This window comes from Carassius carassius, chromosome 48 (genome assembly GCF_963082965.1).
Source record: "Carassius carassius chromosome 48, fCarCar2.1, whole genome shotgun sequence".
Lineage (NCBI taxonomy): Eukaryota > Metazoa > Chordata > Actinopteri > Cypriniformes > Cyprinidae > Carassius > Carassius carassius.
In genome coordinates this window covers 1,315,723-1,331,139 of record NC_081802.1, presented here as the reverse complement: position 1 = coordinate 1,331,139, position 15,417 = coordinate 1,315,723, and the positions used below count along the sequence as shown (strand labels likewise).

The 15,417-nt window shown below is 39.6% G+C and overlaps 1 protein-coding gene across 1 annotated transcript; it reads left to right on the top strand.

Annotated features, from left to right (window-relative positions):
* Positions 1 to 1,685: 1,685 nt before the first annotated feature.
* lonp1 (lon peptidase 1, mitochondrial) lies at positions 1,686 to 15,281 on the top strand. Its single transcript, XM_059542974.1, has 18 exons — positions 1,686 to 2,174; positions 3,182 to 3,270; positions 3,351 to 3,470; positions 8,544 to 8,787; positions 9,494 to 9,555; positions 9,628 to 9,757; positions 9,830 to 9,913; positions 10,005 to 10,225; positions 11,237 to 11,375; positions 11,476 to 11,654; positions 11,729 to 11,816; positions 11,910 to 12,032; positions 12,108 to 12,224; positions 12,609 to 12,749; positions 12,810 to 12,975; positions 13,122 to 13,342; positions 14,370 to 14,534; positions 14,782 to 15,281. The coding sequence occupies exons 1-18, from the start codon at positions 1,686 to 1,688 to the stop codon at positions 14,929 to 14,931; spliced, it is 2,928 nt and encodes a 975-aa protein (XP_059398957.1). The 3' UTR covers positions 14,932 to 15,281.
* The last annotated feature ends 136 nt before the right edge of the window (positions 15,282 to 15,417 follow it).

Here is a 15,417-nt window from a genome sequence, read left to right as displayed (position 1 = left end):
CTACTGAAAATTAGGGTATGTTTCAGTGAACTTTACATTAATGTTTTAAAAGCGCTTCTGATATGTTTCTGTGTATTTGATGATCAGTCAGGGATGTAGAAATGAAATCTGATCCGTGTCTGTGCTGTTTGTTGTTCATCTGATGGTTTTTTGTCTCTGAATGCCATCTTCTGGTCAAACACTGTCTGGACTCCTGTCTTCTGGATTTATAACCACATGACTGTAGTAATGCCAGTATTATCCTGTTGGAGAAATAAAATAATCTAACTAAGAAAGAGTCTGAAGGCTGTTTATTTCATGTTGCCATGTTTGCTGATGATGAGCTCATGTTGAGTTTTAGTTCAGAGACATACCTCTAATACACCCACAAACAAAAACACTTAATTTTTTATTTTTGGGTTATTATGAATAGTTATTTTTAATTTCATTTTTGGAAAATAATAGGAATTTTATTTTATTTAAATGTTTTATTTTTTGCTAAGAAGGAAAGAAAGAAAAAAACGAATGGAAATTTCTAGAAATCAGTTCTCAGACTTCTAAAAAATTTGTTTTTGCAAGAAAGAAAAGTACATTTGTTCATGCAAACATTTTTTTTCATTATATATATATATATATATATATATATATATATATATATATACAGATGATACAAATATTTAGACTCCAGCCTATAAGCATTTATAAAAAAATTTATATAATTAATTTATCTCTAATTTATAATCTATTTGTATTTTAATGAATATCTATTTTTCTATTTATTTCAATTTGTTGCAAAAAAATAAATGACAAATGCAAAAATAATATTTTGACTTTTTCTTTTGCAAAAACATAAAACATTGATAAAAAGCAATGCACTGTAAGAATTCTTCAAATATTTGAAAAACTTTACAGAGTAAAGAGTATGAAAAAACATGAAATTAATAAAAAGCAAATATAAAAAATAAGAAAATTTAAATAATTTTAGAGATTACTCAGTTTTTTCATATTTTCACATATGATTTTCATATATGAGTTTTGGTGAAATAGATGGATAGAAAAAAAATATTTGGTCAATCAACATGAAGTTAAATTTTATATATATATATATAAATTAATAACTAGAAATAATATAACAACTCCACCAATATTAGCCTTAACAGAGATTTTTTCACAGAACATGAAATTATGTTTTATATTATTAATAATAATTTTCTTTTAGTTTTTGTACAATTAAAAACATGGCATATTTGTATAATTTCAGCTGTAATGTTATCAGTTTAATGTTTCATTTGATGGTAAAATAAATCGCATCTCTGAAATTGGATCATTAATAGACTAATAAATATGTAGATTTCGAATTTAGGAATAGCTAGAACAAACAAACAACACAACAGGCTAAAAAAATATACATATAGCACATAATTTTTTTTTTAATTTGGTACCATTTTAAGATTTATTTAAATTCGAAATTATGGTTTAATTCAGAAACCAACTTACCGACTAATAAGCGGCAACATTTTGTTTTTGTCTTGGTTTTGTATTTATAATATTTTCTTGTATTTTATCGACCGCATAATATTAATTAGGTTCATTCTTCTGATGCTCATTATAATATGCAAACACGGGGGCGTGGCGTGGCGTCGCGTCATCAGAACTAGACAGCGGCGTGGTCACGTGCTCCTCGCATAGAATCCTCCAGATCAAAGATGGCGGCGTACATGCGAGCGTGGAGATCGTTGGGTCCGGCGTCCAGCAGCGCGTCCTCCGCCGCTTCAGTCGCGATCAGAGCCGGGTTACACGCGCTGCTCCCGCGCCGCTTCCTCCACCTCCACCTCCGGCGCTCCTACTCCAGCGTCTCCTGCAGAAAGTCCTTACGCGACGCCAGGATCGCGGCATCCGTGCTGAGTGACAGGTGGAGTCGGGTCACGGCGGGCTCCGCACTCCTCGATGGCGGCGGTCAGAGGCGCTTTCTGTTCGGGAACAAGGGCAGTGGCTTCTCTGGGGAGGACGGAGCCGAGAGCACCGCCGGATCTTCTGGAGATGATGAGTCCGGAGGTGATGAAGGCCCCTACCCTCCTCCTCCACCGGAGATGACAGCGCTCACCACGATGCTCGTGCCCGAGGTCTTCCCGAACGTGCCTCTCATCGCCGTTAACAGGAACCCGGTGTTCCCCAGATTCATCAAAATCATCGAGGTGACCGACTAACGTTCATCAGAAGTTGAACAACTACTAAACCGTGACATACGTCGGTGTAGTTTGCGTTTAAAGACGTGGAAGTCTGATGTTTTTGTGCTTTACTGTGTGTTTGTTGTTTGCTGAGGATTTCGTCATCCACTGAGTGTGTGTGAGTGAGTGAATGGAGCATCTAGAAAGTTCTCCATGAGTACTTTAAATCGGTTTGACCTTGGGGTACTTATCAGTTTTTGGGTAGTTGATAGAAGTAGTTTTTTATGTGATTGACTCTTATTATCTATAAAAAAAAGTTTCCTTGCAATATTTTCACATTTTATGACTTAAAGTAGGGAACGATTATGTTGATAAGCAATTGATCAATTATTTAACAGACTAATCGGATAAAAAAAAATGCATTCATTACAAATATATAAATATATTTTAAATAAAATGATTAAATTTTTAATTAAATAATTATTTAATTTATAATAACATTTATTTTAATAAAATAATGATTTAACTTAGAATACAATGATTTAATTTATAATTATTTTATTTTTATTTTATTATTAAAAATTAAATAATTAAAAAAATGGTTATTATTTGAAGAAATGTTAAACTCAATGCTTTATTTCTAAATCCTGACACAAAATAATACCTTTTTTTTTTACACTATTACTATTTTATTTATTTTTGGAAAGCTTGCACATTTATGTTCTGTATCCATCAGGCTTTTATGACTCATATAGTCTTAGAATATGGAGGAAAAACTGAAATAAAAAAATATGAAATTTTGGTGCAGATGCTGATATTCATATGATGCAATTTTGATGTTTTTAGTGTAAATCATTGAGTTCTTTACAGCAGTGTAGGGGATACCAACATATAATTATATAAATATTACTGATTATTCTAGGTTTTATTGATTAATTGAAAGAATGCATGTATTATTTGTAACTTTTTGCATTTTAAGTATTGAATGAAACCACTCAAGATATGTGCGTCTGTGAATATTTTGCCATCTTTAGGTCAAAAACAAGCAACTGGTGGAGCTGTTGAGGGGTAAAGTGCGTCTCGCTCAGCCGTACGCTGGGGTTTTCTTGAAGAAAGATGACAAGTAAGTGATCACACACCAGTTGAACACATAAAGACAATTAGTGTTGATGATTAGTGTTGATTGTGGTGTGTGTTTGTCAGTAATGAGTCGGACGTGGTGGAGAGTCTGGATGCGGTGTATCACACCGGGACGTTTGTGCAGATCCACGAGATGCAGGACCTCGGAGACAAGCTTCGGATGATCGTGATGGGACACAGAAGGTGAAGCTCAATCTGACACCTCGCCTCACTGTTTGTTTATTAGTTATATTACATCCTTAGCTATATTATTACATTGAATTACCGCCTGAGTTAGCTGAGACCTTTCAATTAATAATAATTGAAAGTAGTGGCAAAACTAAGCTCTCGGTTGCTAGGGTGTTTTAAATGGTTGCTAGGCTGTTGCTAAGGTGTTATGGGTACTTGCTAGGGTGTTATGGGTGGTTGTTGCTAGGCGGTTACTTGGGTGTTCTAAATGGTTGCTAGGGTGTTGCTAAGGTGTTCTGGGTGGTTGTTTGGGTGTTGCTAGGCAGTTGCTAGGGTTTTTTAAATGGCTGCTAGGGTGTTGCTAAGGTGTTCTGGGTGGTTGCTAGGGTGTTGTGGGTGGTTGTTGCTAAGCGATTACTAGGGTGTTGCTAAGGTGTTATGGGTAGTTGCTAGGGTGTTATGAGTTGTTGCTAGGGTGTTGTGGGTGGTTGTTTGGGTGTTTCTAGGTGGTTGCTAGGGTGTTTGGAGTGGTTGCTATGGTGTTGCTAGGTGTTTGCTAGGATATCCTGGGTGGTTGCTTGGCAGTTGCTATGGTTACTAACATTTTGCTAGGTGGCTGGTAGTTTTCACAGATCTTTTTTATGGAGTTTTATAAAGTTCTTAGCCTGATTCAGCATGTAGCTATTCACTGGTCACTTAAACAAGACCTAGTTATGACCGCTAGATTCGCCTAACCGCTGCACTGTTCTTCTTCGCTGCTCAGAATGCATTGCAAACACAGTAAGTTGTGCTGTGTTGCCACAAGCAACCCCTGTTTGGAGCAGCGAAGAAGAAATGTGGTTGAAAACGCGTTAGCGGTATGTCCGCTGTTTAGCAGTATTTCAGACTGGACCAACCGGACAGTAAAACGGCGACTAGGGATGCCAAAAGTACTGGCACTTCACTACCAAGTCGGTGCTGAAAATGTAAATTCTCCATCTCTGTGGGTGACGGGCGCAGATGCACGGGAGCTCGCTGTATTGTAGTTTCTGCCCTGTGTCACTATATGAGGACACGAACGCATATACCGTCACTTCATGAGAATTTACCGTTTCATTTGAGAAAATTGTCATATCAACCACAGACACTCAAAGATCTTCATGGCAACCCATCAAAATAAATGTTCGGTTTAACCGGAGTAAATTGACAATATATTAAGCTACTGTTGTAGCCTACAGTAGATTTAGCTACGTCTCTATGTAGTAATAATAATACGTCTCCATTAATAATAATAATTATGCCTAGACGGTTGCTTGTTTTTTACTTGTTTTGTTGTAAAGAGATTATCTGATTAATATAGAACTTTTTATATTCCTAGACTTATTTTTTGGATGCATTTGAAGTTCCTTTTTGCTTACGAAAATAAATATTACTGACTAATTCATGTCAGATAATAAAAATACTGTAATAAATACAGTAGTTCACCATGCATTTGTTCATGTTTTATTAAGGGATAAGTCTGAAGCACACCATAAAATAATTCTAGCAATTTACACAGGGCTAGTAGTATATACAGCTGTAAATACAGATACACACCCAGGTATCGGATCAGTACTCTGTATTAGGGATGTGCACGGATAGTCGAACATTCGAATATTCGTTCTGCTCTAATTATTCGATAAATAAAAATGATATTCGAATTTCGCAAAAAAAATTAAAAAAATAAAATTCACAATAAAACCTAAATTGGTCACTTTCTGTGATTCTCCACGGCATATTTGAAGGTGTATGCAAGCATAAAATAATTAATGAATGATTAAGGGGCCATTCACATATCGTGCCTAATAAGGCGTGGAAAAGGCTATGCGCACCGCTTTCTCCTTCTTTCCAAAGCGCTCGGGCAGAAGCGCTCCTGAGGCTACGCGTTCTCTCCATGAAGACGCGGGAATTTCAGCAAAGAATAAATGGATTTGCAGCACAAAAAAAATCGCTTTCAGTAGCTCTGCTACTAAATTTATTTCAAAATGGCAATCCATATACAGCTATGATCAGCTGTTCCTTCATCTTGGCTGAGCTTTCAACGTTGTTACAGGAAAGGATGAAGCTGAATGTTTAGTTCTTGTCACATGACCCGCGGTTTGCTTGCGGCATTCTGAAAAGTTGAGATGTTTTTAACTCAATGCTGTGCGGACGCGCCTGGAAATAACGGGACCGCGTCGCACCGCGTGCGCATCGCGACCACGTCGCTTCCATTATGAGCGCGCATACCGCGCGCATACATTGGAAATAACGAACTTGAGCATGCAAAAGACGCGATATGTGAACGCCCCCCTAAGAGCTGCGGTCTTCTACAGTACTTCAAATATGCCGTGGAGAATCACAGAAAGTGACCGAATTCAAGAACATTGTTGCTGCATCTCTCAAGCAACGAATAAACACCGCTAACTTGGAGAATACAGTGGAAACTCCTCTTCTCGCGTCTGCCCTAGACCCTCGGCACAAACATCTCAGGTTTCTCGATGAAAACATGAGAGAAGTAAGAAAAAAAAAACTTTTTTGAACATTATCGGATCATTTCCCTTGATGCGAGTGGTGCGGATGCAGTCGCCACGATGAAGAAGATGCAATGCCCACTCGTCTGAAAAGGCTGAGCCAGTTCTCCAGCGATGATTACAGAGAGTCCAGCCGAGACGAGTGGGAACAGTTCTTGCTGGAGCCATGTATTCCACCAGATGAGGATCGTATTCAGTGGTGAAACGAAAACACGAAGCGCTTCACAAAACGTACTCGCTTAACACACCGTTATTTGTGAGTCCCGCCAACGTCTGTGCCGTCAGAGCGCGTTTTCTCCGCGGCCGGCCTTATTGTTAACAGACTAAGGAGCCGACTTTCCTCTGATCATGTTTACATGCCCGTATTTCTTAACAAGAACATTTGAAACAATAGAAAAAAAGCAAAAAAGATTTGCTGACAGTTTAAAAGTTAAGTGTAAGCTACTTTTACGGGAAGTCGTGGCCTAATGGTTAGAGAGTCGAACTCCCAATCGAAAGGTTGTGAGTTCGAGTCCCGGGCCGGCAGGAATTGTGGGTGGGGGGAGTGCATGTACAGTTCTCTCTCCACCTTCAATACCACGACTTAGGTGCCCTTGAGCAAGGCACTGAACCCCCAACTGCTCCCCGGGCGCCGCAGCATAAATGGCTGCCCACTGCTCCGGGTGTGTGTTCACAGTGTGTGTGTGTGTTCACTGCTCTGTGTGTGTGCATTTCGGATGGGTTAAATGCAGAGCACAATTTCTGAGTATGGGTCACCATACTTGGCTGAATGTCACTTCACTTTCACTTTTCACTTTTTCATTCTGTACAATAGCCTAATTGCTGCAGGCTGCTTTACGTTTTTTTTTTTTTTTCTTTGTTTTTTTTTTTGCTTTTAATCTGTACTTTTGTTTGTTTGCACGCATTGTTAAAGGTTTTCAGCTACAAAACACGGTGTAATGTTCAAGCTTATTGTAAGCTTGTTCAAAATGACGAAAACAAATGTTGCTGAAAAATAATGTCTGACTCATTAAACTTAATTTAAATAAACGAATATTCGAATATTCGTTTTTTGTGAGCTCAAATATTCGAATGTGATATTTGTGGAAAACGCCCATCCCTACTCTGTATCGGCCGATACCCTGAGCCCAGGTATCGGAATCGGTATCGGGAAGAGAAAAAGGGTATCGGAACATCTCTAATTTTTTTAACCCACTTTTTTGTCGGCTTTGTGAACATCGTAGGTCCGGTGTTAGCATTATTTAAGATGTTTGCTAGATGTTTATCACATGATGTAGCATGATGCTAGCATGCTGATAGTATGGTTTAGAATGTTTCAAATATGATTTAGCAAACGGTTAGCATATTGCTAACATGTTTTAAAACAGTGAACACTGTTAGTACAATTTAACATATTGCTAGCATATCACGTTTTAGCACATTTTTGGCATGTTTTAGCACGTTATCATGAGTTAGCATGGGAAGTCGTGGCCTAATGGTTAGAGAGTCGGACTGGCAATCAAAGGTTGTGAGTTCAAGTCTCGGGCCGGCAGGAATTGTGGGTGGGGGGAGTGCTCTCTCCACCCTCAATACCACGACTTAGGTGCCCTTGAGCAAGGCACCGAACCCCCAACTGCTCCCCGGGCGCCGCAGCATAAAAATTGCTGCCCACTGCTCCGGGTGTGTGCTCACAATGTGTGTGTGTGTTCACTGCTCTGTGTGTGTGCACTTCGGATGGGTTAAATGCAGAGCACGAATTCTGAGTATGGGTCACCATACTTGGCTGAATGTCACGTCACTTATTCACTCACTTTAACATAGCTAGCATGTTTATCACATTTTAGCATGCTGCTAACATCTTTTAAAACAGATAACATGTTTTAATACACTTGTTTTAGCATGCTAGCATGATATTGTTAACTTGATTATCACGTTTTAGAATGTCGCTAACATTTTTTTTTAACAGCTAACATGTTTTAATACACTGTTATGTTTTAGCATGCTAGCATGATATTGTTAGCTTATCACGTTTTAGCACGTTGCTAACATCTTTTAAAACATAGCTAACATGTTAGCAAGTTAACATGGTAACACATTGCTAGCATGTTTATCACATGATTTAGCATATTGCTAGCATGTTTTGGCATCTTGCGTCTAGTATGATTTACCATATTGTACCACATGTCCTAGATTAGTTGCTAGGCTTTGCTAGTGATAAGATAAAATAGAATAACAGTATGTATGCCGTCATAATTACGTAACAAATGATATTTAAATTAAATGACAATAAATAAATAATTGACACTTTTAATTTAGGGAAAAATAAATGTTAATATTTATTATTTCTATTTAATCTAACGTTAATAGAAATTCTATTTTTATTTTTATGTATTTAATTTACATTGTCATTTTTATAACAGCTGTAGTTCCATCATGAACCTCTAGAGGGAAATAAAAAATGTAGGAATTTGTTAAATTAGTCTTTTTAATTTTTATTTAATATTATTTAAAATGGATGGTATTTGAAGACGATGCAGTCCAGGACAGTTCTCTGACCTTTCCGTCCATTGTTTCCCAGAATCCGCATCAATAAGCAGCTGGACGTGGAGCCGGAGTCGCTGGAGGCAGAAGGCGAGCAGCCGAAAGCTCTGCGGAGGAAGCAGAAACGATTGCGCAAGGACTCGGCGTCGCTGCCGGAGGCGATGGAGGAGAAGGTGCAGGAGGCGGGGTTTATGGTGGAGGCACTTCCTCCGCCCGGCGTCCTCATGGTGGAGGTGGACAACGTGGTCCACGAGGACTTCCAGGTCACAGAAGAGGTCAAGGTCCGTGTCCGTTTGGGAACGTTGTAGTTTTCAATACTATTTTTAATTATATTTTAAAGTTTTTATGACTTTGTAGTGTTTTTGTCACTTTTATTATGTTTTTATTTCCGTTTTAGTGTTAGTTTTTTTAGATTTCAGTTTTTTTTTATTTTAACTATAAATGTAAATGAGTGTTGCCTTAAGCAGCTACCTTAAGTTTAAGGGGTTTTTTTAAATATTGTTTTTATTTAATTTCAGTCAATGTTAAATATATATATTTAAAACTTTTTTGCTAGCTTGAAGTACAAAAATAACTTCAAACTAACAGTTTTTTTTTTTTTTCATGTTTGTCTTTATATTTGTTCTAGTCATTTTAGTACTTACGCTTAAACTAAACACAAATTAAAAATGTTGCCTTTATCAACTAGCAGTTTAAATTTATTTAACTATCTCAGTCATAATTTTAAAATGGGTATAGTTTTTATTTTATTTTAATTTTAAAATGCAAACTAAATTGTCAATGTTTTTCAATTTTGATTTCAGTTTTATTTTTTTAGTACTTCAACTCAAACTAAAAACAAATCTTGTCTTTAGCATTTGGTTGAAGTTTTTACATTTTAATTAATTGAGTCAAAGCTTATTATTATAAAATGTCTTAATAATTGACTAATTTTTTTTATTGTCACCTCTTCAGAATTAATTTGTACTCTCTATTGTCTCAAACCAGGCCCTGACTGCGGAGATCGTCAAGACTATTCGTGACATTATTGCTCTGAATCCACTGTACAGGTAAAGAAGGTGTTTCAAATGGCAAGCTAAAGCGCGATTAGTGAAGTTGCTCGTCTGTCGTTTGTTTGGTAGAGAGTCTGTGCTCCAGATGATGCAAGCGGGTCAGAGAGTGGTGGACAATCCCATTTACCTGAGCGACATGGGGGCGGCACTGACCGGGGCCGAATCGCACGAGCTACAGGACGTCCTGGAGGAAACAAACGTACGTTTATGACCTCCAAACAGGTTTCTCTGAACATTTATGAGTATCTTAACGTGAAAACTGTGTTTGCAGATTCCCAAACGACTCTACAAGGCCCTTTCGCTGCTGAAGAAAGAGTACGAGCTTAGTAAACTACAGCAGCGTCTTGGCAGGGAGGTGAGGGAACACATGAATACAGTTCTTGGGACGCTGTTGCTTATTCTTTTGGGTTTCCTTTCATTTTATGCCCATTCGTCTCGATGCTCAGGTTGAAGAGAAGATCAAGCAGACGCACAGGAAGTACCTCCTCCAGGAGCAGCTGAAGATCATTAAGAAGGAGCTCGGTCTGGAGAAAGAGGACAAAGACGCCATCGAGGAGAAGTTCAGGGAGAGGCTGAAGGATCGGACTGTACCTCAACACATCATGGACGTGATTAACGAGGAGCTGAACAAACTGGCACTGTTAGATAACCACTCCTCAGAGTTCAAGTAAGAGTTTGTCATGGTTGTAAACGAATTGACCCATCTATAATAATAGCCATATTCAAGGATCTGGCATTTAGGAAGATGGAAACCTAGCTAAACCCAGCTTAAGATGGATGTACATGGGTTCTAGCTGGTCATTATCCGATCCTAACTGCTTTTGAAGGTTTATCCATTGGACTAACTGCTGGTGGACCCAGTAGACCACCTTAGAACCACATAAAAGTTAATAAAACCAGCTTAAGATGGATGTACATGGGTTCTACTTGGTTATTATCCGATCCAAACTCCTCTAAAAGGTGGATCTGTTGGACTACAAGATTGTGGACCTGGTTTTGACCTGATAGACCACCTTAGTCCAGCAACAAAGTTGATAAAACCCAGTTAAAACCAGCTTAAGATGGTTGTACATGGGTTCTAGCTGGTCTTTAGCTGCTCCAAACGGCTTTTGAAGGTTAATCCATTGGAATAACCGCTGGTGGACCCAGTAGACCACCTTAGAACCACATAAAGGTTATTAAAGTCAGCTTAAGATGGTTGTACATGGGTTCTAGCTGGTCTTTAGCTACTCCAAATTGCTCTCGAAGGTTCATCCATTGGACTAACCGCTGGTGGACCCAGTAGACCACCTTAGAACCACATAAATGTTAATAAAACCAGCTTAGGATGGTTGTGCACGGATTCTGTTTGGTCATTAGTTGTTCCAAACTGCTCTAAATGGTTTATCAGTTTAACTACAAACTGATAGATCTGGTTTTAACATGACAGACCGCCTTATACCAGAAACAAGGTTGACAAAACCCAGTTAAAACCATCTTAAGATGGTTGTACATGGATTCTAGCTGGTCTTTAGCAGCACTAGATGGCTGCTCAGTTAGACTAGAAGCTGGTTGACCTAGTTTTGACCTTATAGACCAGCAACAAACCAGCCGCCATGTTCCACAAACTTAACCTCTTTAAAGTGGTATTTTATTAATTCAAACTTTGATTATTTTTTTTTACTCTTAAAATCCCCAGTGTTACCCGTAACTACTTGGACTGGCTGACCTCCATGCCTTGGGGCACCAACAGCGAGGAAAACTTAGAGTTGGCTCGAGCCAAAGAGGTGTTGGAAGAAGACCACTATGGAATGGAGGACGTCAAGAAGCGCATTCTGGTAAAACACGAGCATGAGCGCCTCAACCTTTATTCCCTGAGAATGGGGAAAAATGTGCATTCTTAATCCTATAAACCCCAGTCATTGTTCATTCATGCAGGAGTTCATAGCCGTAAGCCAGCTAAGAGGCAGCACACAGGGAAAGATCTTGTGTTTCTATGGGCCTCCTGGAGTTGGAAAGACCAGTATAGCCCGCTCAATCGCCAGAGCCCTTAATCGCGAATACTTCCGCTTTAGCGTGGGAGGCATGACAGATGTGGCGGAAATTAAAGGCCACAGGTATGGGATAATGACCATTATGTGCTTATTTTCATGTATCCCGTAAAATACATTTTTATGTTTGTACATTGCAGGAGAACATATGTTGGTGCAATGCCGGGAAAAATCATCCAATGTCTAAAGAAAACCAAGACTGAAAACCCATTGGTTCTTATTGACGAGGTATGACATGCACATCGAATCTTAACCCTACTCTATACTACAATTTAGGTATTTTAATTATGTTGATACTGTATTAACCTTCTTGTTGTGCAGGTGGACAAAATAGGTCGAGGTTACCAGGGGGACCCATCTTCGGCGCTTCTTGAGCTTTTAGATCCAGAACAGAATGCTAACTTTCTTGACCACTACCTGGATGTCCCCGTTGACCTGTCTAAGGTATAAACTAGCAAAAATCCAAAAATTCGTTTGAAGGAGACTCTGGTTTCATTGGATCTTCATTGGTGTTTTCAGGTGCTTTTCATTTGTACAGCCAATGTTCTCGACACCATTCCGGAGCCCTTGAGAGACCGAATGGAAATGATCAACATATCAGGCTACGTTGCTCAGGAGAAACTGGCTATAGCTGAGGTACGTTTACCTGGTGATCCCTTTACCTGAAACTCAACGTTTTTTGGGTCAGATATACAGTTTGGATCTGTTATAAAAAGGAAGGTTGCTGGTTCAGGAGCGGTTGTTAGTGAGCCGTGAGCAAGTCAATTAACTCGCTTAAGTTGCTTCAAGGCGATTGTCCATTTAAGTGGCCTTCCAAACTCTTAACTGTTTCTCTGCATGAATTGAAGTTGGCATCAGAGTTCGACTTAGCCAAACCCCACCTAAACTCTTAAGTCACTTCAAAGGGATTGTCTCTTTTACTGGAATAACTTATGAACAGTCAGTTTTATTGGATGCAATGCTGTTGGCACAAGAGTTCGACTATACTTAGTCCTTTCCCGGTCTTCAAAACCACCACAGAAATACTTGGTACCTCAATTGCGAACTCTATGCGGTTTGGATACGGAGAAGGCGAAAATCACCCCTGAGGCTCTGAGCGTCCTCATCAGACAGTACTGCCGGGAGAGCGGCGTCAGGAACCTTCAGAAGCAAGTCGAGAAGGTACAACTAACGTCTTTCTGAGGGGTTGTGTAAGTGTGGCTAAGTTTGGTACCTTTGCAGGTGTTCCGGAAAGTAGCGTTCCGGATCGTCAACTGCGAGGAAACGGAGGTCAACGTCACTCCGGAGAACCTTCAGGATTACGTCGGGAAGCCCATCTTCACCGTGGACCGGATGTATGACGTCACACCGCCGGGAGTCGTCATGGGACTGGCGTGGACGGCAATGGGTAAGGGTTCAACCAAGAACATTCACGCCAAAAATTGGTACACTAGCTTCCAGCCAACTTTCACAACGCTCAGATTTGGTGGGGACACTCCTAAAGATGTTAAGTCCACAAACCCTTAAAGAAACAACTCTACTCTCCTCCAACAGGGGGTTCAACGCTCTTCATCGAGACATCTCTGAGGCGACCGAGAGAACCGCAAGGGAAAGATGGTGCCAAAGAGGGATCGCTGGAGCTCACGGGGCAGCTGGGAGACGTGATGAAAGAAAGCGCCAAGATTGCTTACACATTTGCGCGCTCGTTCCTCATGAAGGAACAACCCGACAACGATTTCCTTGTGGGCTCCCACATACACCTCCATGTGCCTGAGGTGAAGATTGCCGTTGTCCAAAGTTATCCAACTTTGCTCCTGGAGGGCCACTTTTCAGTAGAGTTTGGCTCCTAGTATTCCTGAACACTTGTTCAGGTGTGTTGAATTAAGGAAAGTGGCCTTTTAGGAGTTTGGTTGGACAATCCTGCAGTATAAGGTTAAAGTAGACGTCAAAGGAATTCACCTAATTCACAATTCACCTAAAAATTTAAATTACGACATGATTTACTCGCCCTCAAATCATCCTTATGTGTATATGACTTTCTCCTTTCAATCGGAGTTATATCAAAAAGTGCCTCTTCCGAGCTGTATAATGGCAGTGAATGGGTGTTGAAAAAAAGTGCATCCATCCATCATAAAAAGCGCCTCAGAGGGGTTAATAAAGTCCTTCTCAATCATTTGTGTGTTAAACGTATCCATATTTTAAACTTTATAAACCATAATCTCTAGTTATCTCTGTCGTATAGAGTTGTAACGATATTCAAACCACTAAGGAAAAAAACACGATACACCACCAACGGTTCGTACTCTTTTGGTCGGATTGGTTTGAATATCTTTACAACCCTACATGACAGAAGCTAGAGATAACTTAGTTTATAAAGTTATAAATATGGATATTTCTCTTACACAAATGCTTTACTTCAGAAGGCCTTTATTCATCCAATGGAACCATGTGAGGCACTTTTTATGATGGATGGATGCACTTTTTAGGCCTTCAAAATCAACACCCATTCACCGTCATCATAAAGCTTGGAAAACCCAGGACGTTTAATTGATCTCCGACTGTGTTTATCTGAAAGAAGAAAGTCATATGCACCTGGGATGGCTTGAGGGTGCATTAATTATGGATTTTTTTAATTTTTGAGTGAACTCACCGCTGTTTGTTTCATGACATGCTTCTACCTGCCTGGATGTTTCTAGCAATCCTGAAGACTTTAATTAATTGCCTTGTTCAGGTGTGTTAAGAGGTGCAAGTGTTAAACAGCAGTACGTTTCTTGTCATAACTAAAGCTGGGAATCTGTTTAGGGTGCAACTCCCAAAGACGGGCCGAGTGCAGGATGCACTATTGTGACTGCTTTGCTGTCCTTGGCCACCGACACACCAGCGCGTCAGAACGTGGCCATGACGGGAGAACTGTCCCTGACCGGGAAGATCCTGCCTGTTGGAGGAATCAAGGAAAAGACCATCGCTGTAAGTAAACGGAGAGGAAGACCACTCCGCGTTGTGCAAGATTTGTATATTTGCCAAAATCATTAGTAATATGCATTGCTAACAACTTCATGTGAACAACTTTCTTTAATGATTCTTAGCATTAAGCTTTTCTTGCTCCCTCAGATTCCAGATTTTCAAACGGAAAGCTTATTTAGCTTTCAGATGATGCGTAAATCTCAATAAATTAAAAAAAACTGACACTAATGTGTTTAATTCTTTCCGGTAGGCGAAGAGATGTGGCGTAACCTGCATCATCCTGCCTGCAGAAAACAGAAAGGACTTTTCAGACCTGGCAGAATACATCACTGAAGGACTAGAAGTGCATTTCGTAGAAAACTACAGCGAGATCTACAAAATCGTGTTCTCTGGACAATAATAATAATTCGCGTTTTTTTTAACTTTCGATATGCTGTGATTATGAATCATCTGTGTCAGGAAATCACAAGCACACAGATCCAGGTTAATCGGTGCTTTCTGTCTGTCGCTGTTAGTTTTAAACCCACAGAAGCAGGTTAATGCCGTTGCCTCTCGATTCGTGAGACGTGGATCAGAAAGTCTTGAGCGACGTGGACAAGATTCCCGAAACCCTTTAGAGACTCTGGGATCCTGAACTTGCTGCAATGCAGCCTCCAGTGAGGATTATATATCCACATCTCGTGTCATATTTGTAAATAACTGCCTTAATTGTACTCTCTCAAATCATTAACATTAAATATATATGAAACAGCTTGTGTGGATGTTCTTTCTCAGTAGAAAGCTTACCTCATTGCTGTTTGTTTTTATCCATTTTTATGGTTCTAGACATTAAATACCCAACACATGGACTGTTTATTTGGTTAAACACACTTTGCGATCCATGGAT

What these genes read in the sequence shown, in the direction of transcription:
- lonp1 (XM_059542974.1), top strand. Translation starts at nt 1,686, where the DNA reads ATGGCGGCGTACATGCGAGCGTGGAGATCGTTGGGTCCGGCGTCCAGC. An exon ending in ACGTCCTGGAGGAAACAAAC is followed by an intron (nt 9,758 to 9,829) that starts GTACGTTTATGA and finishes CTGTGTTTGCAG; the next exon opens with ATTCCCAAACGACTCTACAA. An exon ending in TCAAGGAAAAGACCATCGCT is followed by an intron (nt 14,535 to 14,781) that starts GTAAGTAAACGG and finishes TCTTTCCGGTAG; the next exon opens with GCGAAGAGATGTGGCGTAAC.